The 22,841-nt window shown below is 41.6% G+C and overlaps 2 protein-coding genes across 3 annotated transcripts; one reads left to right on the top strand and one right to left on the bottom strand.

The window, feature by feature from the left end:
- Positions 1–262: 262 nt before the first annotated feature.
- On the top strand, positions 263–5,817 carry LOC103154644 (sodium/glucose cotransporter 2-like). Its single transcript, XM_007575998.2, has 9 exons — positions 263–465; positions 755–984; positions 1,974–2,109; positions 2,793–2,900; positions 3,616–3,766; positions 4,629–4,797; positions 4,889–5,104; positions 5,180–5,315; positions 5,387–5,817. Exons 1-9 carry the CDS (start codon positions 402–404, stop codon positions 5,599–5,601), a joined length of 1,425 nt encoding a protein of 474 aa, XP_007576060.2. The 5' UTR covers positions 263–401; the 3' UTR covers positions 5,602–5,817.
- Positions 5,818–7,909: 2,092 nt separating this feature from the next.
- On the bottom strand, positions 7,910–21,002 carry LOC103154641 (F-box only protein 46-like). 2 transcript variants are annotated; one of them, XM_007575994.2, is made up of 3 exons: positions 20,574–21,002; positions 12,121–12,724; positions 7,910–11,415 (listed from the first exon to the last, which is right to left on the bottom strand). In XM_007575994.2, exons 2-3 carry the CDS (start codon positions 12,598–12,600, stop codon positions 9,616–9,618), a joined length of 2,280 nt encoding a protein of 759 aa, XP_007576056.1. In that variant the 5' UTR covers positions 12,601–12,724; positions 20,574–21,002; the 3' UTR covers positions 7,910–9,615. The 2 variants fall into 2 exon arrangements, with proteins under 2 accessions (XP_007576056.1, XP_016518355.1); XM_016662869.1 differs by lacking the exon at positions 20,574–21,002 and adding an exon at positions 20,488–20,510.
- Between the last annotated feature and the right edge of the window lie 1,839 nt (positions 21,003–22,841).

Raw genomic sequence — 22,841 nt, 5'->3', positions numbered from 1 at the left:
TGTTATGGAAGCGTAGCGACCCAGGGATGCCACCATTCGCTGCAGTTCTTTAATAATGAGCTTTGGAGATGTTTTGACCATTCTTACCATTCTGACATCTCTGGTTTTGTGAAAAGTTATTATTTATTGTTTCTGGGTTCTTTTTTTTTTTATCACCAATAAATAAATGTGCTCAAATTAAAGGGTGGATTTTTCAAAAATTTTCAGTGAATTTAAGTACCGTAAGTTTTATGGCTTTCTAAATGTAATTTAAATATAAAAAGGAACTGTGCATACTTCTTGCATTTTGTTGACCATCTGATAATAAACGGCTTCAACACTTTATCGTCTACATCTTTAAGTCTCTGTAATTTTCTAAAAATTTTTATCATGCATTGTTCCCAGGTGGCCTCGCAGCTCTAATGTACACAGACACTTTTCAGACGTTTGTGATCATCGCTGGGGCTTTCGTCCTCACCGGCTTCTGTGAGTAAAAATGTTCCAGGGTCTCATCTGTGTTCTTTCTGGTTTCTGTAAGTAAGAAGGTGAACACATTGTTCATAGTGTGGAAAATACATTCTGGTTTAGAATGAAGACAAACACAGAAATGTTTGCAAAGTGGCGATCAACAGTTTGTTCTGATTAAGCAGATGATTCACACTTTCAGTTAGGACAGCCTGACACTGCAAGATAGCAACAACCACAGGAAGTCTGTAATCAAACTGACACCAAGATGGCTTCTCTGGGATTCTCTTCCCCCACCTGTCATCTTCAGCCTTTGGTGAAATCGGCGGCTACAGCGCCCTGCTTACCAAATACTACTCTGCCATTCCGAGTAACTTCTCCTCCCTGGACACCCAGCGCTATAACATCTCCTCCCAGTGCTACACCCCGAGGCAGGACGCCTTCAGCTTGCTGAGGGACCCAACCGTGGGGGACCTTCCCTGGCCTGGTGTGGTGTTCGGCATGACGATAGGGGGGATCTGGTACTGGTGCTCTGATCAGGTGAGCAACACCATGTGAGCTGAACTGAAACAAACCAAGTCTCTTTGAACTCTATGTACACAACCAGAGATGGAAGGGAAAGGGAAATGAAGCACCCTGAGGGGTTTCATGCACTGCAGCACATTCTGCTGTTAAACATTTGTTGGATTTAAGATTTGGGCAAAGGGCAGTGAAATGTATTGGTTCAGGGATGAGCACTTAAGGGTAATTGGTCATGTGGAAAAAAAAAACAACAACCTACATCCTCTGTTAGATCTTAGGTTTTGCAGATCAGAGTGGTTAAACTTTAAAGTAATCTGATCCTGAACAGGCTGTAAAATATAACCACAGAAAACTGTGGCAGCAAAAAAAGGCTGAAAAAGACAACTACTCTCCACCTTAGGAGGTTTGCCGTGATGTTTGGTTTTCAACAGAGGTAGTGCTGTGCATTCTGGATGAACGTCCATCTAATCTTGTGTCACATTCCCAAAAGTCTTGTGGTTCAATTTTGTCTCACCAAAGAACTGGCATGCAGCCTATGAAAAAATAACAGGCCCAAGATTTCCCCCAGTTTATTCTAAGCCTGGCGGGCCACCAGGCGTTACTTGGGCCCCCACCAAGCTAAGCATTGCTTATTTATTTTAGTTTTTTTTTTTTATGTTTGCGTTTTTTTAAGACTTAATAGTGCGGATTCAAGCATTAATCTTCCAATAACACATAATTATCAAGTGATATTTTCAAATTTCCTGTCGACTGTAAACATTTTTTAACTCAAAAACACAGCAGGCCACTGAATGAACGACTGCCCCAGTGGCCCTACTGCCGGGCTTAGCAAGTTTTCAGGGGGAAACTGTGAGGAGAGACTTGAGAATTTATGTTCAGCATCTGATCTTAATGAGTTTTTTATTCATAAATACATTTTGGAAATTGTTTACCCCCTGTTCTCTCACTTTCCAGTAACAAAGCCATCAGTGGTTTCCATGCCTGTCTATGCTTGTTCTCGTCTCCAGGTGATTGTCCAGAGGTGCCTGGCAGCTCGTAGTCTCACCCATGTGAAGGCTGGCTGTATTGTTTGTGGCTACCTCAAACTGCTTCCCATGTTCCTCATGGTGTTCCCCGGCATGATCAGCAGGATCCTCTACCCAAGTAAGTTGCCAAAGCAAATGATCGTTAGACCCCTAAAAACCTGTCTGAATGGATTCAGTCTATAAATTCTGACTCTAGACTAGTCCTTAAGGCTAGACTTTAGTTTTTGAGGGGATGACAAAATAAAAATGCTCCCAGTTAGGAGTTTTATTTTATCTGTACAGATAATCATAAGTTTTTATTATGAGGGGTTCCCAGAATTGGCTTGTCTGAACAAACTCTTCATTGGTTTGACAACCATCTGACCAACAGGTGTCCATATACATGATGGAGTTCCTCAGGGCTCAGTTCTGGGCCGCTTTTGTTTTGAAAACAGTCTTAATTTAAATGTGCTTTGTCTTCTTGGAAGCAGTTCCAGAAAAACATGAGGTGCTGTTGGTACTCCTTGGTTTTAAGGCTGTTCTGGGTGATTTTAAGAAGTCATCACATGTCTGTAAATGTTTTACTTGAGGATTCTTTTTACTAACTTATTTATGATGGTGTTAAATTTACGTTAAGCTGCCAGTCTCTGCCAGAGTTCTCTTGTAAAAGAGATTTTTAATCTCAGGGGGATTTGCTTGGTGAAATAAAGGTTTACAGCCAGTGTCCCAGAAAATGTCTGAAGTTTGCTGATGAAACACATGACTTCAATCTCAGCTATAGACATAAAGCATAAAAGTGATCGTGTTTCTGTCTCTTTGCAGATGAGGTTGGCTGTGTGGTCCCAGAAATTTGTAAGGAGGTCTGTGGAACCGAAGTGGGCTGCTCTAACATAGCTTATCCTAAACTGGTGGTTACAGTCATGCCCAGTGGTAAGAATAAATACAGATTGGAAGTTTACATACACTAATCTTAAAATAAGTATTTGAACACCCTGCGACTTTGCAAGTTCTCCCACTTAGAAGTCATGGAGGGTTCTGGAGGGGTCTGAAATTTTCATAATCTAAAAAAGAATCAGAAAATCACAATGTATGATTTTTTATATATATATTTTATTTGTGTGTTACTGCTGCAATTAAGTATTTGAACACCTGTGGAAATCAATGTTAATATTTGGCACAGTAGCCTTTGTTTGCAATCACAGAGGTCAATCGTTTCCTGTAGGTTTTCACCAGGTTTGCACACACTTCCACACAAATCTTCTCTAGATCAGCCAGGTTTCCGGGATGTTTGAGTAGTTTCCCACACATCTACTGTCCAATTCAATTCATTATCTGACCCAAACTGTCACATGTAAAGCAACTAGTGAGGACGTTCAAGAACAATCCAGGAACCAGGAAGGCTTCAGCCTGAAGTGGAAACTGCTGGAACTCCAGCGTCACTGTCCAGGTTTAAGGCAATCCACAATAAAATTCAAGTGCAGCGCTTGTTTTTAAAAAGTTGCACATGTTGAACATTCTTTAACGCGTCAGAAATGAGCAGGACCTTTATGCTCCAGTGACTGTGTTCAAACTTCAGGTTGGAAATTCTCACCAGGTTTTCGTTTTTAAGTTTCACGCTGAATGTTCATCTGTCTCTACTGTCCAGGTTTGCGAGGGCTGATGCTGGCTGTCATGCTGGCAGCTCTCATGTCTTCTTTGGCCTCCATCTTTAACAGCAGCAGCACTCTGTTCACCATGGACATCTGGACCCGCATCAGACCACAGGCCACCGAACGGGAGCTCATTGTTGTAGGCCGGTAAATGGATCATAATACGAACAACAGAAGCCCAGTTACAGTTCCTTGCAAAGATGTGCCTTTAAGTTTTCCACTTAGGGAACGCGTACTGCTCTGTTTTGCTTAAGATTTGAGGTGATAGACTAACCAATTAGAGCATAATTTTGAACTTAAAAGTCAAGTCCATTTTATTCATACACCATACTTCAGCAGCAAAGCAAGACAAAGTGCTTAACACCCTAAAACATAGTACAGTAAGCAAATATGAAGCAGTAATAAACATTAAATTTTGTCAAATTACTTCATCAAAGTCATCAAGAAAATATACAGCAAATATATTGATTAATGTTCCTGTTGTTATGAATCAACTCTTACCACATGTGTTTTTAGCCTTGATTTAAAAGTGCCTCGTCTGTTTTGCAGTTATCTCAAAGTTTGTTTCAGAGAAGTGGAGAATGAAAACCTGAATGCTGCTTCTAAATGTTTCGTTTTGGGAATGCGGAGTAGACTGGAACCAGTAGACCTGAGTGGTCTGGAAGGTCCAACGATGCCCGGCTTTCAATGACGATACCAAAACGGAACTTTTTTTTAAATGCAAAATGCTCACTGTGATGAAATCACTCTGCATGATGTGCAAGATGAAACATGGTGGTGGCAGCATCATGGGACAGGGAAACTGGCCAGAGTAAATGAAAAGGATCCAGATTCCTTGCAGCTGTAACTCAGTGGCTCTACAGAGGATTGACTTGAGGATGTGGTGTAACATTAAGGAACACAGACACATGAATGCACAAACTGTGAAAAAAAAAAACCCCTCTTGGTTATGAATACTATTGCAGGGCCCTATATCCATACAACTATATGCTGTTCCTCTGCTCTTCAGTGTCTGGGTTCTGTGTATTGTGGCCATCAGCATCTGCTGGATCCCCATTGTTCAGGCAGCGCAGAGTGGTCAGCTGTTTGACTACATCCAGTCAGTCTCCAGCTATCTGTCTCCACCCATTGCGTCCGTCTTCCTGCTGGCTGTTTTTGTCAAACGGGTCAATGAAACAGTAAGAAAGGATACTCCGATATTAGTTTATTTTAGGTCATACCCTTTAAACGCAAACACAATGTTGGTTTTTCTCTCCCATGAACCTGCAGGGAGCTTTCTGGGGCCTGATTTGTGGTCTGGCGATGGGTCTGTGTCGGATGTTGCCCGAGTTCTGGTTTGGCACCGGCAGCTGTATTTTCCCCTCCCAATGCCCTTTCCTGGTGTGTGGCATCCACTACTTACACTTTGCCATCATCCTGTTTACCTGCACATCAGTGCTGGTGCTTCTGGTCAGCTTCTGCACAGAGCCCATTGAGGATAAACATGTAAGTGAGAGATTTAAAGGATGGGTCAGGCTGCAGAAAATGACTGGAGAGGTCAAAATCTTTTGTTTCTTTCAGCTCCATCGTCTGGTATTCAGTCTACGTCACTCTAAAGAGGAGAGGGAAGATCTGGACTGGGAACAAGAAGAAAGAGCCAGAAGAGCCCGCAAAGAGGCAAAGGAGAGGATGAGAGCAAAGGCTAATGTAGATACAGGTGGGCAGTGAGGAAGTAACGCAAAGAAAGAAAAAAAACCATCATCTACAAACATACATTCTTTCTTTTAGAAACTGAGCACGATAAAAAGTCTGGACTCTGTCGCCTGGTTGGTGGATTCTGTGGACTCAGCGGAGACCAACAGGTTCAGGATGAGGAAGCAGCCGAGGATCCAGAGCCTCAGATGCCCGACATCAGTGAGAAAGCAGTGTGGAAGAACATTGTGGACTCCAACGCTCTGGTCATGATGGCTGTTGCAGTTTTTATGTGGGGATACTTTGCTTGACTGAATCATTTTGTTCGGAGCTGAAAATGTTGTAGCTGCCGTGTGATCGCATCGGCTGCCGATGCGATTATTATTTACTGGAGTAAATATTCAAATAAAACATTGTCGCCATCTGCTGGCAGTGTTTTGTTATTGCACCAGAGTGAGCTCTTTGAAACTCTTGGAAGCAACGTCGGATGTTAAAAAATATACTTTACAAAAAAAATATGTAAATTGTCACTTCAGTCAATCAATCAATGAAATTTTTTTTGTATAGCACATTTCAGCAGCAAGGCATTTCAAGGTGCTTTACATAATTAAAAAACAAAATGAAAACAGCATGTGACATTGAATAAACAGTAAGAAAGAGATTTTTTTGGGGAAAAAAACAACAAAAACAAAAACATATTTTTGTTACGGAATTTAAGCGCCTGTCGTCGCCGGACTCCGCCGTCCGTTTAACACGGGTATTATCCAGGCCCCGTCCACCTATCACGCGAATTTTTGCGCCAGGACTTCGCCGTCCTACACGGATTTTTGTGCACTATTTTTACCTGTTAGAGTCTAGAATTTACAGGTTTTTTCTGTGCGCGCAATGACCCTCAATCACTCGCCAGTTTTACATAAATAGATAAGAAGTGAAGAGAAAAACATTAAAAACATCGAAGACATCAAAGACATTTTGCTGTCATGCTCTCCAACCCTGATTTAGCCTCGTTTGGTTCTGGTTCTGGGAATGCAGAGCAGGCCAGAACCAGAAGATCTGAGGGGTCTAGACGGTTGGTACAGCAATAACAGATCTTTAAGGTATTGTGGTGCTAAACCGTTCAGTTATTTATAAACTAACAACAGTATTTCAAAGTCTATTCTCTGAGCAACAGGGAGCCAGTGTAGGGACTTTAAAACTAGTGTTGTGTGCTCTAGGTACCTGGTTTTAGTGAGAACGCGAGCAGCAGCGTTCTGGATCAGCTGCAGCTGTTTGATTTGTTAGTCAGACCTGTGAAAACGCTGTTGCATTAATCAATGCGGCTAAAGATAAACGCATGGATGAGTTTCTCTAGATCGTGCTGAGACATTAGTCCTCTAATCCTGGAGATGTTGTTCAGGGGATAGAAGGCCGACGTTGTGACTGTCCTAATGTGGCTCTGAAGGTTCAGGTCAGAGTCCATCACTACTGCCAGTAGTGATGGACTATAATTATATGTTATACTTAACATATAATTTCACAAATAAGGAATTTAGGGTTTTCTTGCTTTAAAGTAACCTGCTCTAGCTTTTACATCTACTATTATGGTAACATCAATACATGTATAAAAGTAATCTGAGAAAAAATGTGCTTCTGAATTAAAGTGAAGGATGATCATAAATGCATGTCCAAATACTTTGGATTGTGAACTGCTTCTTTGTGAACAGAAAACTAAAGCCCATTCCAGTCTATACTTTAATTGTAAAGACTAAAAGAAAAACAAACAAATCCTTCAAGGTTTATGTTTATTTAAAAAATAACCTAAAAAGTGGGACGTACATATGTGTATGCAATGTTGCTCTGATGATACCCATCATACCTAATGCAAACAAGGAAGAATATTAGTCATGTAAGAAGCCTCACTGGTGCCTCTGAGGAAAGAAAGATGATGAAAGAAAACTTGACAAATTCTGTAGGGACTCAGGGTCAAAACGGTTCTTTAGGTTGGAAAGATCTGGAAAGGTCTCAGATCTGGTTGAGATCAAATTTCACTCAAGGGTCAAAATGGTCTAGTCACAGTCCAGACCACATCCGATTGTCTCAGACTCCACATCCAATTGGACTGAACATGAACCATTTCATAAAGCACAACAAAGAAACATTTGTCGACATAAAAGTGGTAGAGATGTACCTCAAAAAAGACTGGTTCTACAATGTAATGGTTTAGGGGACCTGCACATAAGCACTTCAGATTATTTATACAACTTTGTGTTGCCACCATATGTAAAATCTTTGAAACAGCACAGGGAAAAGTTCACAAGCTTACTGCAGTTTCAGAGGTACATAAATTTCATCCCTGCAGCTTTAATGATCAGATTTAACAGAACCCGTTATCAGATACAAATGCCATTAAAGCATCTGGTTACACTCTGATCCAATCAGTCATTCCTAAAGGTGTGAAGGAGAGAAAGTTTAAGTAGCTCATAAATGCATTAATAAAGTTTATCCCACACATTAAAACTTTGGTTTACAAGAAATCAATGCGAACTGTAAGTGGCTGGGAACCACCTAGCTGCACCCACCCATGACAACTTAGAAAACGAGCAATGTGGATCAGCGTATAAAAAGCAGACGTACCAGGTAGTGGTTCAGATTTCCAGTTTTAATCATCACTTCTGTTTTATTTAAGCAGATACTTCCCATTAGCATTGTACACATCTGTAACCTACAGAGTTCTCCCATGACTACCCAACCATCTTCTCATCTCCATGCAGAGTTTCAGCATCATTCATCACATCAGTTCTTCAATGTCCAGTCTGTCAGCTTGCAGGGATGGGGAGGGAGGTTAAAAGCAAAGGAGGAGAGGGCAAAGATAAATAGATTCCATTTTTTATTGCCCCCTCCCCCAGTATTGAAAAGTCAGAGCCATCACCAGGCACTGTTCTTGTACGCGCAATAATTTAAGTGGACCCAGTGGAGCTGGATGGAGTGTGTGAAACATTGGAAAACTGTGCAACTTTTGTTGTGTTCCGATCATCCGTGAGGTATCTGATGCCTCGGTCTCCAGAAGGGTGGGGTAAGAGGTAGGGGGGCTTTTAAGGCTGGAAGCTGGTATAGAGAGTTTCTGGTGTTTGTGGTGGATAGTTGAACACACTTCAAAGTATGAATGATGGCTCTGTTGAGGTGGAGGGAAGGATAAAAGAAGGGTTTTGGGGGGCGAGGGTTAAAATAAAGATGGCATATTTAAAAAAAAAAAAAACTTCAGTAGGATGACAGACTGATACACGAAGAACACAGTCCTCATGAATAAAAGCAAATACAACAGCAAACATTCAGACACAAAAACCCAATAAAAACAAACAAAAACAAAAAAAAATAGCAAAACAAGCAAAAAGAATCAATCAAACCATACAAAGTGACATCAGGCCTTTCCAAAGTGACATCTAGTTTCTCTTTTTAAATCCCATTCAAGTCTGTCTCCCACAATTCTTTGTAAACCAGACAGTGGCTCCCATTTATGGCTGGTCAGCAAGGTCAGGGTCCGCTCCGCAACAACAACCGGGCGGCTCTCCGAAACCTGGACTTGGAGGGGGGGGGCACCAATGACTCAGAATGAGCATCAGTGACGAGCAGTAAGTTCAGCAGCATCAGCAGGGGACTGATCAACTTAACACATCATTACAGCACATTCAGAACAGAGAAATGCATGGTGCAGGACAGCTACAAATGGCATCTTGTACAACCGGGAAAAAAAAAGAATCAAGTTTGCTTTATACAATCACATTTCTGTAATAACTCAAAACATTCTGCACTGAAAGGTTTTACATGTCCCTTGAAGCCCGTCTGTACAGCTAAACATGGATTCTTGGGGCAAAACAACGCGGGCCACGTGTTGGGAGCTGAAAGCACACTGGTGGGCATTACATTTCTATACGTCACTTTATGAACGCTAATCTCAATCCAAAACACTGCAACGTTTTTACATAAAATCGCCTACTGCAACATCCATGTGCATATTTAAACAGAACCCCCTCAGAGACGAGACTGACAGCAGCAGGAGAGGACCCCAACCCTGGTGTACAAACTTTTATTAGCCACTCTAGGGGGGAGAGAAGGATTCTGGAGCAGTTGGAAAGAGAAATAAAAAGGCAAGGAGTGTGATGCTTCGCTTTCTTCTTCAGATCTCAACCTCTCTCTATTGAGAGAAAGAAGGAGAAAGAAGAGGAGACAAGCAAACAGTCTTGGAGTGCTGATTCCTCCCCCGTTGCCCTCTCTGTACCCCAGTTCTCAGACCAGTGATGGAGAGACGGGAGGAGGTATGCAATGAGATGAGTCTTGGTTTGCACCCTCTACCTGGCCTCCTCTCTCCGTTCTTCCCTCTTGGTGCGGATGGGCTGGGAGCCGTCGGCAGGCTGCTGCACCCAGTTGTTGTCATGGAGCCCAACCCGGCAACCCGGAGTGTCCTTGTCCGTACGCCGGCAACACATCCAGTAGGAACGTCCGTAAGGCAGGTCATGGTGGTAAGGTTTGGGGTGCCAGCGGCACAAAGAAACGTCCCCACGCTCATACTGACGCTTGCACTGTTTGCAGGGGTCGTCTCTGTAGAGGGGGTCCTGGTTCCAGCGTGAGTCCACCGCGTGCACCCCGTAGGTTTCGATCAGTGCCTTAAAGTAGTGGCAGGTGCACTTAAGGGCCGCCAGAGAGCGAGTGGGTAGGTAGCTGAAGATGTTCACCATGATGTGGTCGGGGAGCAGCAACATGTACTGTCTTGGCTCGAGGAGCCGCTGGATCTGAAACCGGATCTCCAGGAAGTCGTGGGACACATGGCGGTAAAGGCGACACAGCGAAGGGTCAGAGCAGTCCTCCCTGACACCAGGGGAGTCTGGACGTGTCGCCCGCTCCACTGAGCCCACTGTTACCCCTGTGCCAGGACTGTTGTTGTTGGCGCAGTCCAAAGAGCACATTCCTGCCCCGCTGCCAGATGTCTTTGCAGTTATATCGTCCTCTGGTCCCCTAGGGGACTGAAGGAAAAAGAGCTGTCCAGGAGGGGGATCGTCTGATGATGGGTCAGTTGAGCTGCCAACACCACCACCACCCCCTCCCGCTGTAGGCATTGCGAAACACACCGTTTCCTCCTGCACATTCTCTGTGCTGTCCTTGCCGTAGAAGACACACTGGTCCACAGCACCCGTCACCACAACCTCCACATGGAACCCGGTCACTCGTTCCCTCCCGACACCCCCTTTCTTCTCTCCTGTGGAGAGTTCCTGGTTGGGGTCCGGGGTGCCGCAGGACGGATTGTCTTGATGGAGATCTCCGTCTGGTTTGGGGGTGGAAGCTGTGGCGGCAAGCAACAGACTACTGGGATCTCTTGAAGACGGACTGACGAGCTGGTACAAGTCACAGGTGATTTTCTCTTTGGCCCTGGCAGCTGCCTGGTTACTCCCCCCACCACAGCTCATAAACATACAGCGGGACCGGCCAGCTGGCTCCAGTTGTGAGCGCGGGTCCATATTTGACACTCTGAAAGCTATCCTCACCTCCCCATGGGTGTGGTTGGGTGGTGGAGGTGGTGTTACAGTGTCCCCTCTTCTGAGCTCCCCATCTCCATTTTGATTATTTGAGGGTACTCCAGATCCAGAACCCAGATGGAGGCGATTCTCAAGGGTCTGAGATTCAAAGTGTGCGATGGCCTGAGCCACCCTGTACGACTCCTGCTCCTCCTCGAACTCCTGGTCCGTCTGGATTGGAGATGATGGCTTTTGGGATTCGCTAGCGGCTTGACTGTCTGAGCCGTTTGATTCAAACAGCATGGGAGAAGGGTCGGAGACTGTACCTTGGAGCAGAGTATGTTGGTTGGGGGGGAAGCCCTGACTATGAGTGGTGGTTAGCGACTGGTGGTGGTGCTGGTTTGAATGAACTGCCACAATGCCCTGAAGGGCCATGGCGGTCCTCTGCTCCACCAAGGCAACCATCTCAGCCACAGAAAGCAGATCTGTCTCATTCACACCTAATGGTAGCTCATCAGGGCTTGGAGGTCGTATGGAGGTGTCAGGAGTCGGCGCTTGGGAGCGCGTTGGAGGGTCGTAGGATGAGCACCGCCTTCTTCTTTTGGCTTTACTGCAATCTGTTGCCCAGTTACCTTTAACCTGTGGAAACAGAAAATGATTTAATTAGAGGCCACACACAATTTTATAGCTACACAACATTCTGATAGCGCTAGATAGCGTGATGGTGATCATTAGCTACAGTACTGTCTATATACATTGTAATAACCTTGAATGATATCTCTTCAACTGTAGTCACTCATAAATCAAAGGATGGTGGAAAGCCATACAGATATCGTCAAATATATTTGAATGCATGTAGTCTGTGAAATACAAGCAGTCCTGTGTGATTGCAAGATGCAGAGACTAAATTTGCACATTAATGTTTTATTTTATGTTTTTCTCTCCATAGAAGCTACTCCTGATCTGGCATTCTGTCTGACTTTGGCACCTTCCTGGAGGAGGGCACTAGCTGAAATAATGCTGTCATCAACTAATTGTTGTGCCTTTTCTGCTATTAACCTTTTACTTTCATTAACATAGAACATAATCCTACATCAGTTCTGTTTCTTTTAGTGCATTCTGCTCTGTGTTTCGGTTGTGGAAAATGTTCCTGGTACTGATCCTGGATCTGCTGGAGGTTTCTTCCTGATAAACAGTTTTGCTTCAAATGAACTAAACACTCTGGAAAACCTGTTCTCCTCACCTGTGGTGGCACTACACCAAGGACCACTGAAGGAAACTACATGAAAATCTCTGAAGACGACATGTAAAAGAGAGACATGCACCCCTCTGTTAGGTTCTCACCTTCATGGCACTCGGTCTGGGCTGGCCTGCTCCACTCAACTGGTGTGCAACAAAAAAGGCAATCTTCTCCTTTGTGTTCCCTGGTTTGATAACATACCAGGTGTCCAACAGCACACGCCCATCTTGCATCTGAGACCCTGTAGTTGGTGGCGAGGGTGGAGCAGGAGGAGGCTGAGGGGCCTGGGTTTGTGTAATGGCCCCAGATTCAAGCTCAGGTTCAGGTGGCGTGTTCTCTGACCCCACATCCTCCTCCTCCTCCTTTCCCTCCCTACCCCCAACTATCATCCCTACATCTTCACTTTCTTCTGGCGTCCTCCTGGCACCTTGCGAGAGCTCAGCCTTGCAGACTGAGGGGGAACCTGCCCCACTGGCTCCTCCACTGTTGCCCCCCGAGCCTGGACTCCGAGCTTTGTTCTGGGAGTAGGTGCCGAAGGGGCGAGGGCACCACAGCCGGATGTGGGAGAAGGTGTCTCGGTCCATCAGGATGAGGACCACCGTGGCATATCTGCATCTATGCTGGCCAGCAAACACCAGGAGCGCTCATCGTTCGTCTCTGTTCCAGTAGCCACCAGACTGGCACCAAGACCAACACCGGGCATAAAACCTGCATCAAGAAAACAGAAAAAAGGTCAAATCAGGGTTTCTGCAGTTTCCACTAACTCAAATTAAAGACTTAAGACCATTTTAAAAGCATTATGCATGAAATTTAAGACCTGTATGAAATGAAAATTGAACAGAAATACAAAAAATACAATTAAAAACAAACTACAAAATATTAAATACTGAAAGCACATCTACAAATCATGATGTTTTTTAAAGACTTTCTAAGGATGCATAGACACCCTGTAAATACATGAAGGGATGGAGTGACAGAAATGATTGTGAAAACTACACATTTTATCAATTTAAAAGTGCAGATTAAAAAAGCTCACCTGCAGAGGGATTAAATTACATGATCAATAACTAATCGAGGCTCTACTGAATAGTTGCCCTCAAGTAATCAAACAGTCTGAAAGCATTGCAAGCCCCAGTGCAACCACTAGTGTTTAGAAGAGACAACATCACACTCTTACAGACACCAGTCACAAATCCTCTGCTTCAGACGTTGGCCAAATTTAATCAGTAGTTGCATTCACTTCTGTGCAACAAGACCATCTCCCTCACTCCATGGTCTCCAGATTAAATTAAAGGGATTGCATTTCGGGTTTCAAGATGAAAGGGATGAACGATGGAGCACAAAAGCACCAAATGGATCCTCCTCACCCTCTCTCTGCATCTCAGCATTTCAAAGAGATCTTGACTTAATAGGAGGCAACACAGGGAGGAGCATCCAGGCATATGCTGGACCTATTTTTAGAAAGCAGTGGCGGGGGGGATAGGAGTGAAACCGTTGTTGCTATCCTCACCTCTTCCTTGCTGGCTATACTACAGAACGAGGTGGAGCTTTTCTGTTCAACCGGCATCATTTGCTTCTGTAGCAAGGGCGGCTGCAGGGTATGCCAGGGACGGGCCAGCATACTTGGGGACAGACGAAGCGACGCTGGTAAACTGTTTGCACTTACTCTATTTGCCCTAAGATGCTCCACAACTCTTAAAAATAAAAACAATAAAGTTCAAAGTTACCATTTATATAATTAAAGCCAAATCTGGATCAACTTTACTAAAAAAAAACCATTTGACACATTAACAAATATCAGATTTTTTAAAAAAAATGTAGTTCGCTTCTTAAGGCTTTGAATTTTTCCAAATGAGGTTAAGTTATTGTTGGTGGGCTTCATTATCTTTGGCAAAACGAGGTCATATTGCTGCGAGTTCACTGGAAAAGTAAATGAGGTTAACTAGTTAACTCCCGTTTCTCTGTGGAGCCTCATCTGATCTACATTCTGCCACCGTAGTTTTCATACCATCTGCACAAATGTTGTAAAATCAAAACATTTACTCCGTTCATGACAGTGAACTGACAAGTCATTGCATGCCAACATGGCCTTAAATCCCACTGATATGAATATTTTTAGTCTGAGCTGCTTTAAAATGCTGAAGTCTGCTAAAACAGCTGCCAGGTCTCTGGTTATGATTTAACTTTCACCTCAAAAACTTGATTTACACCTTCAATAAGTTCAGAGAGACAAGACCACTTTCTACTACAAGTAAAAGGACCATTTTAGAGAATAACTTTACTGAACCTAAATGAGAAAAAGTCTGGATTAACCATTTAAAAAGGCATGTGATAAGATAATTCACTTGTAAAGAGCCTGTTTAGTTGGTTGACAGCAGTCAAAGCTCAACAAACACACACAGCTCTTAAGAAAAACAAAAAAAAATTGTCAAAATGGGCTTCTTCAGGACATCGGTTATGTAAATAATTGGCATTTTCATCTTTAAATCAAGACAGAGCACCTGTATTTAATCATTTTGACAGATTTATTGAAGCTCTTTTGTAATCAACAGTGGAGAAATAGAAAAGGTGACTGCAGCTGGCAATACTGTCAGTTTTGGGGGCTTCAGACATTCAGAATTGTTTTTTTTTGTCATTACGATAAAAAGATTTTTCACAACAAGATATAACCCCAACCCTACCTGTTAGTCTGACTGTATTGAACACCCTGTTCTGACAGATTTTAGTGCCCAATATGCCTAGTATAGAGTAGGAAGTGTAATGGGAGAGAGAGATTTCCTAATATACTGCAAACCTGGAAAAAACAAGATCAATAAATTTTATTAGCTCTGTTGGATCTGAAACTTTCCTTTTGTATTAACTGCTCCCTCTGAACAAGGGTTCATTATTCATGAGGAAACTATTACAGTTTAGTCTTAAGGTAAACGGGAAGAAAAAAAAATATTCTTCAACACTGACTCAATACAATGCTGTGAAAAAGAGTCTCAAAATGAGAAAAACAATTCACACAGTCTTGCTCTAAATGAAAAGTTGATCAGCTGGGCTATTTAATGAACGATTCCCGCATTCAGGAGGAAACTTGAGCCGCCTGTTTGGGCCATTTTAGAGCTAATTTGACACGTATGCGTAAGGGTCACTTGTTCTTTTCTGTGTAACACACTGCATGGGTGGTGCGTTATACAGTTGGACTAATGGATTGGCTCAGAGAGGCGCAAAAAGCAAACACCTCCCACACAGTGTGGTGTAGCAGCATAAATGCTTCCTCTATAATCACACAGCAACAACTCATCTAAGAGCAGACAGATTATACTGTAGCAAAGAGGCTGAAGAGGCTTTTTTACTGCATTTTCTTCAGGGATTGGACTAGTCACAACTAGTTTTATTCTCCAACTCTTTCTTATCCACCATGATAACCACAGATTCATGCAATATGTTGGTCCTATCATGAAAGACAGCCAGAAGAGAACTATTGGCTTTTGCTTTTCTGGGAACTTGGCAGTATTTGGAGATGAGATATTATCTCGATGACAACATGAAAATTAAGAGGAATCTGGCACGGAATCAAACCGTATTCTGTTTAAACATTGGCACGTCCTCTTAAATTAAATAATCTGCTTTTCAATGAGAAAAAGGTTCAAAACCTTCTCTCTGCAAACATGACTAAACAGGGGTACAACAGTCTAAAAGCCAAAAAAATTCTAAAACATTTAGGATTACAGAATACTTTAGCTTCAGCAATTAAATGTCACCTGGCAACATAAACATTTAAGAGTAAAAGGCAACACTTTGACTGCTAGCACAATACAAGAACCCACAGAAATAGAAATGCCTGGTAGCAGTACAGAATATTAATTCTCATCATTAGAAATAAGCGTGGACTGTCTATTGGTATCAAGATATACAAGGTTTTAAAAAAGTAACCGCTACAGTTCTAATGGTTTAAAGTTTGTTTTAATTAACAGCAGAAAGTCAAAGCAGCCATTTCACTCCAGACAGCAGGAATAATTGTGTTCCTACATACTGCTGGTCAGCTGGCTGATTAGATCCAGTTGCTCTCTGAACTTGGAAATTACATTCCGAGTTGGAAAAATCAACTGGAACGCCCTTTAAAGTCGGAGTTTCCACTATAAAACAGGGAGCAACTCTGACTACGTTCTTTACAACTTGTAAGGTCGAATTTGCACGTCATTATGGCCGCTCCTCGCTTAAATACCAATAAAATGTGGTGGATACTTGTTTATTTTACACATGTAAGAGTGCATCTAAAACTCAATGTTATGTGATTTTTGAAACATTGTAGTTCTAGAAAGCAAAATGATGATTATAAGAGGTACAATAATCCTCTTACAGAAAGTTGCCCTTTTGAAATTCCAACTTAAATAGAACGATGTTACCTCAGGTCTGATCAAACCCAGATCCAAGATAAATGGAACGCAGCATAAACTAATAAGGCTGCTTAAAAATACTTCCAGTTGGGGAAAACAAGCACAAAAAGTGAGCCACCTATCATTTTTATTATGGTACAGCAGCCAACTGCAGGAATGTTCAGACGAATTATTACCAGCCAATATCAGGTGTAGGTAGTACTTTTTCAATTAAGTCAATGTTTACTCTATAATATTTTCTTAAAATCCAAGTGCTAAAACACAAAAGTGTAATAATAAATATGTTATTAATTTGACACAGTAGGAAAAAGTAATTAGATCATGTCATACATAGCTGCAACATTTACTGTGATATTCTTAAACCATGAAATGTCTTCTATAGGTTGTAGTGTGAAAATCTAATAATGGCCCAAGTCTGACATATAGACTTTGACATATAGACTTTATTAAATGAGGAAAATTTCTTCTAAATGAGTCCAAGTTCTGAAAAGGGATTGTGACATTTTGTGCCGTGTACCTCAAACCCAGACAGCTGAAGGGATATTTATCTTTTGTCTTTAATATTTCACACAATTTAAAGTTAGACCCCAAGTAACAGATGAGGCACATTTACACATGCACTTTATGCATCGTTTACTCCTCAAATGAATCTCTGCAAATAAGAGTCTGGGTTTGAATTAAGCTTTCTGCAACAACCTAATCCATCAAATCCTGTCCAAGCTCAGCAGCAGCCAGTGGAGCTACAGCGACTCTGCAGACTTAATCGTTAGAAACCCAACCTGTCTGACAGACTGTCAAGAGAGAATGAAGATTTTTCTGTACGTTTCCAGCAATTAACTGGTTCCACACACCGACGCATGGAAGCATGCAGTCTGCCAAGTTTGCAGACTCATCAACCAGGAAAGCCCAAAATGCAGAGGCACATTATTCAGCAAGGGCTGGGGTTGGTTTACAGTTGGATATCTATAAAAGGTCAAATCAAACTTAACAGTGTGTATTCACCTCAAACGGGATGTGTTAATTGGATCAGAGAGAAGGTATTTGTTATCCAACCTATGTCAGTAAAGTTAATCGATAATACAGAGTGCAACATTCCTCCAATGTCCTGAAGACTGAGGAGGAGCTTCTGATTGCAAAATAGCCACGCCACACAAAGGAGCTTCCTTCAAACCATCAGAAACCTTCAGATGACACAAAAACACAACAGGTTCTACTGTCTGAACGGTGAAAGCCCGCTTTTTGTTCAACTTTCAACATTTTCAAAGATGTTAGACTGTTAGCATCTTTCTAGAAATTTCACCAGCATCACAATGAACGATTCAGAAAATATCCATTGTAACAGCTGTGCCGAATATTAATTTAAATCAGGTTTCCAGTGTTTAGATCCTAAAACAACATATCTTTCCAAACTGAAAATTGATCAGTCAATCTGAGATTGATGGTCCGGATCTACATACAGTTTCAGTCAGACTAATATTACAAGAAAGATAAATAGTTTTCACCTATTCAAAAACAAACACTAGAAACATGAAATTTTAATTTTTTTCGGCTCGGGTTTTTCTCTGGACACCATCGCTTCCTTTAATCACCCTCTCCTTATTTGCACTTCGCTACCTCCTTTGCTGGGTGGGTGTGTTCAGACAACTATATCCTTGTTTAACACCTATAAAACTTGGCAGGTTGGATAAGGAATTCAAGCAATCATTTCTACATGTTTGATCATAATTTTAGGGCGTCTCGAGTTAATAAGAACCAAATGGTTAAAAAAGAAAACAAGCTGAAGAATAACTCTCAGTTGTGTCCGTTAGACGGTCACGCTCTGAGGCATTTCATTCATGTCAATGTGCGGACCGCAGCCATAAATCCACCAATCAAGCTGGCACGACCCACAAAAAAGAAAGAAAGAAAAAAAAATAAAAACTTTACAAAGTTTCCCTCTGCCTGTGTGTCTTTGAAGACAATGTAACAGCAGATGAACGCCCAGCAGGCCGTTTGTTTAGCTCACCGGTGACAGAACAATAGAGTGGAGCGCGTCGCTCCAGCAGTCGGATCAGGAACGGGAGACGACACCTGGGAAGAGTGACTGCCAGCCTACACGGCCGTCTCTGACTGTGTGTGAGAGTGAGTGGCAGCATGTCCGTTCAGAAATATCGTCACAAACCTTGATAAGTCCTCCAGTAACACTTCTGTGTCAGCACAGTGATCTGTTGTATTGACCTCCAGAGAGGAGCTTCAGTCACGCAACGTCTAAATAAATGACATCAAACCACTCAGAGAGAGGGCTGCGTCCACACATACTTACACTAAGAAAGCAATAAGGTCAAATACTGGGACAGAAACTGATTTTCCTGAAAGTATACATTCATTTATGTAGGTAAGCATTTGGGTAGAAAACAATCTCTCAGTACAAGTACAATTTATCATAAAACACAGCCGAGTATTAGTCTGTTTCCCAAAATAGGCCGATCATCAGTGTTTAACATCATTTTAGAACAACAAATACAAATATTCATATATTAAAATATACTTTCTATATGTTATTTTATATTCCCGTTAAATGAATGAAACTTGTGCGCTTGAACAGCAGCATAACCGGAACTCCATAGAATATTTTTGGAGATAATTTTACAGCTTCCTTCTTTTGGCAGTTTGTCAACATTTTCTAATTCTTAAGAACATAAAATCACCACATCGGCCACTCCCACTCTGAAACACGCGAGTACCACAGACACAATTTCTGACAAATGAACCCAAAGTCATGATGGGCAGATGGCGAAACTTGAATTGATGTAAAGTCCTTTGTATTCTGTCAAGAATTATATCATCCGATTGTTTTCTATGTATATTTGCCACTCAGAAAATGAGTACGATAAATGTCAAACTGAGATTATTTCATATTAAATCAAAATATGATTTGGCAGCACAGTTGAACTGCATGCAATGTGAAATCATAATACTTTATCTTAAACAACTCGTTTTGTTACTGTTGAGTAATGGGATTTTTCTCCTCTCCCATCCTCATTCTGCTGTCAAATGGAATGACTACGAATCTGATGACAGGCAGTCGTTTTCGGTTAACAGCAGCTGAGTCAGAAGTTCTGACCAACCCTTTATTGTCAATAACTTCAGGCTAATTCATAAACTGTTTTCACATCTTTTTTTGCCAAATTTAGGCATACAACAACTGTACGGAATGTAAACAAACACAAAAGAAAGTGGAATTTTGTTAAAACCATAAATAAATTATGTGTACAAAAGAAAAAAGTGAACAGACTAAAAAGAGTCTTTGGGGTAATGAGATGTCACTTGAGGCATGTGGGCTTGGAAGATTGGGAGGGTAGGTTTTTATCTCGATTAGACTATTATTCACTGCAAAAAAATGAAAGAACTGACCAAGTGGGCGTTGTTCTACAAGTGATCTTTTCAGAATCCAAGTTTTACAGAATGTCTAATAAGCAGTTTTAACTTGCTGTAAAAAGCACCTGAATAGCTGTTTGATTACAGAAGACCTCTTCAAGATCTTAACCAACATGCACAACACTAAAGATTGGATCGCAGTTGTTTTCTTGGAGAGAACCACACATCGTGACAGGAGCACGTTAAAAAGTCGATGCACAAAAAATGTCAGATTGTTGTCCTCACTGTGACTAAAGTTTTCTAGTCAAAAACGCAGGCCCGCAGCTCACTCTTTGGGTAAATGTGTTAACTTTCCAAAATATATTGGGCACAAGTTGAAACGACATCTATATCTGACGTGACAGTTATAAGGAGAGATGGGGCAACAATACCAAAGAAGAGCAAAACCAAAGCCAAAGGAGATTATTTTTACCCAACATTAAATTTAAATGTCTTTAACCAACTACCAGCTATTTAAGCAGTGAGCTAGCAAAGCGTCGCTGGGACATAAATACCCAGCAGACCAGAAGTCAAACAAAAACTAGAGAACTACAGTATTTAATTAACACACATCTGTTCAAGTCAGCTTTTTTAAACCGATTATTCACTTCGGTGTAGACAAAGATGAAGTTATAGAAAAACAAACCCCTCTTGAGCTAACGAGCTAGCTAACTGGACAACACAACTTACCTGCAGAATATTATAACAGAGCTTTCCTCTGCTAGCAAGCTTCGATTAAAAAAAGACTTTAATTTATGCTGTGGGAGTAGAAATACCTGGTAGGTTGTTCTACACGGAAAGCCCACGATGAGCAGAAGGTCGGTGACAAGTCCTTGTTAGCCGTGTTTTCTTCCAACCAAACTAGTCTAATACAGGTGACACGAGTTGACTATCCGAGTCCACGTAGCTAGGCTAACCAGCTAGCAGGCTAACGTCGACATTAGCCCACAGCTACTTTCTGGTTTATCAACCTTGCTTAATACTAGCCACTATCGCAGCATTTCAGCCTGTCAGTTCCCTGAAGAGAATCCTCTTGACCGTACGTCAAACCAGGTCTCACAGCAATCTCTCTTCCGCTGTCTATCTAGAAGTGTCACAGGCTTTCACAGTATGTTCTCGGGGATACCAAAATAATCTGTGTTAAAACGGCGAGAGGAGGAAGGCCATCTTGTTGACAAGCAGCTGCATAAGTCCATCAGCCAATAGCAGCTCAGAGTCGGTGGTGTGCCCATATATGGTGTGTGCTCAGCGCCCTCCCTCTCCACTGCCCCACGGACTCCACACCGGCCACACTGTGACACCCCAGCATCTAAAGGTCACTGTGTCAAAAACAGGTGGGAAAACTGAAAGCCACACTAACATGGCGTATGTTCGTTCTCCATAAAATTCACACGTTATTAGAGAGAGAAACATCTTTATTAGACTCCTTTTTATTGTTTCATCAACGTTATAGGTTTGTGTTACTAAAAAACTTTTCAACCAGTAATAAATCCTGCACAATTTAACTGAAAGATAAGCAAATCTATTAGGTTAAAATTTAAAAAGTTGCAGTGATTTGCATTGTCAAGTCTCCACAGTTATTTACCTGATACTTTATTGGAGCACTTAAAATAAAAAAAAAAAAAATCACCTTTCATTTTTCTGGTAATAGCAACTCAGTCTATCTTATTAAAGTTTCCCAGTATTATCAGATTATGGCAGACTTCTTTTGTGCACAAAACTCTAAAGATCCACAAATTTTATGTCAGATTTTATTCCAAAACTTTTTTTTTTCCTGATGAAAAGACCCTGTTGTTGTTGATGATTTTTCTTTAATTTTACAGCAAAGCTGAGAAATGAAATTGATCCTTCTCACTAGCTTTGTAGCAAACAACGGACTGTTTTGGATCCAAACTGATTCTGAAGCAATCCATAATTTTATTTAAAAATAATGTTCCATCTGATGCGGTTACCTCACTACATGATGCTGCCACTACCATTATTTTACAGTAATTTTTTGTGATGCAGAGAAGAGAGTTGCTTCTCTGCCAAGAAAAACCTTTTAGAATTATGGTGCTAAAAATTAAAGTATGACTACATCAGACTGTATACAACATTACCTCACTAGGTTCTGGGAGATTTTAGCCAGGCCTGGATGTTTTACTGCTTAGTTCAGACATTTGAAGAATACAGAAGAATGATGTCATTTTGAACACAGTCACCATTGGGCAGAAATTCCTGCAGCTACTTCAGTGTTGCTGTGATCTTGGGCCTCCTGGTACTCTCCTTAATTAGTTTCTGTCCTTTCTTCATCAATATTGTAAGAAAAACATCCTATTTCTTCACTATTGGCCCTCAATATACTGCAATTTTTGATTATTACCTACACTTTATTATAGCCCATATTTCACCTTTTTTATTTTAATATATCCCATCTCAAACATATCTGTTTTTCAGCTGAATTGAACAGGGTATGTGCTACGTCAAAGGTGGAAAAAGCTTTAAAATGATTTATTCTGGTCCTGACTTAGACGCACTGTATTTGCTTTTCTGAAAAGTAATATGATTTTTTTTGTTTTTCATCATTTGCCTTTTGTAACCTGTTCCTTCACTGAGTTGAAACATGATGCGTCTCCTTTATTTCCTACTGGCACTGAACCTAACATTGTAGAGCCAAGCTTCTCCTGTTTCACTTCTTCACACATTGTGTTCCACAACAATCAAACAGACAGCAAGCATCATTAATGTTTCACTATATTTCCCCCCTAAACATTTTGACACCAGTTCCTGCTTTTAAGCTTGGTAAGTGCAATCTTTCAGGAGTAGCTGGGAATTACCCATCTATATCTATCTCATCAATTCTATTTTTGGCTTGTGGCAGATTAGAGATGGATGCAAGTAGTGGTCAGTATGTTTTGCACTGTTTTTCACAAAGAGATGGACAGAATCCAAAGTCTTAATGTCTGTCCAGCAGAGGGCCACATACCACCTTATTATGTGCTTTAATTGTATTTCATTCCATGCTGCAAACATAATTTTACAATTTCCAGTGCCTTGCAAAACTA

This window comes from Poecilia formosa, unplaced genomic scaffold (assembly GCF_000485575.1).
Source record: "Poecilia formosa unplaced genomic scaffold, Poecilia_formosa-5.1.2 Scaffold393, whole genome shotgun sequence".
NCBI lineage: Eukaryota > Metazoa > Chordata > Actinopteri > Cyprinodontiformes > Poeciliidae > Poecilia > Poecilia formosa.
This window is presented reverse-complemented; position numbering and strand designations above follow the sequence as displayed.

Coding starts and splice junctions, on each gene's coding strand:
- LOC103154644 (XM_007575998.2), top strand. CDS start 402: ATGTACACAGACACTTTTCAGACGTTTGTGATCATCGCTGGGGCTTTC. Junction 2,901..3,615: donor GGTTACAGTCATGCCCAGTG/GTAAGAATAAAT, acceptor TCTACTGTCCAG/GTTTGCGAGGGCTGATGCTG. Junction 3,767..4,628: donor GAGCTCATTGTTGTAGGCCG/GTAAATGGATCA, acceptor TCTGCTCTTCAG/TGTCTGGGTTCTGTGTATTG.
- LOC103154641 (XM_007575994.2), bottom strand. CDS start 12,600: ATGGACCGAGACACCTTCTCCCACATCCGGCTGTGGTGCCCTCGCCCC. Junction 11,416..12,120: donor CCAGACCGAGTGCCATGAAG/GTGAGAACCTAA, acceptor CTGTTTCCACAG/GTTAAAGGTAACTGGGCAAC.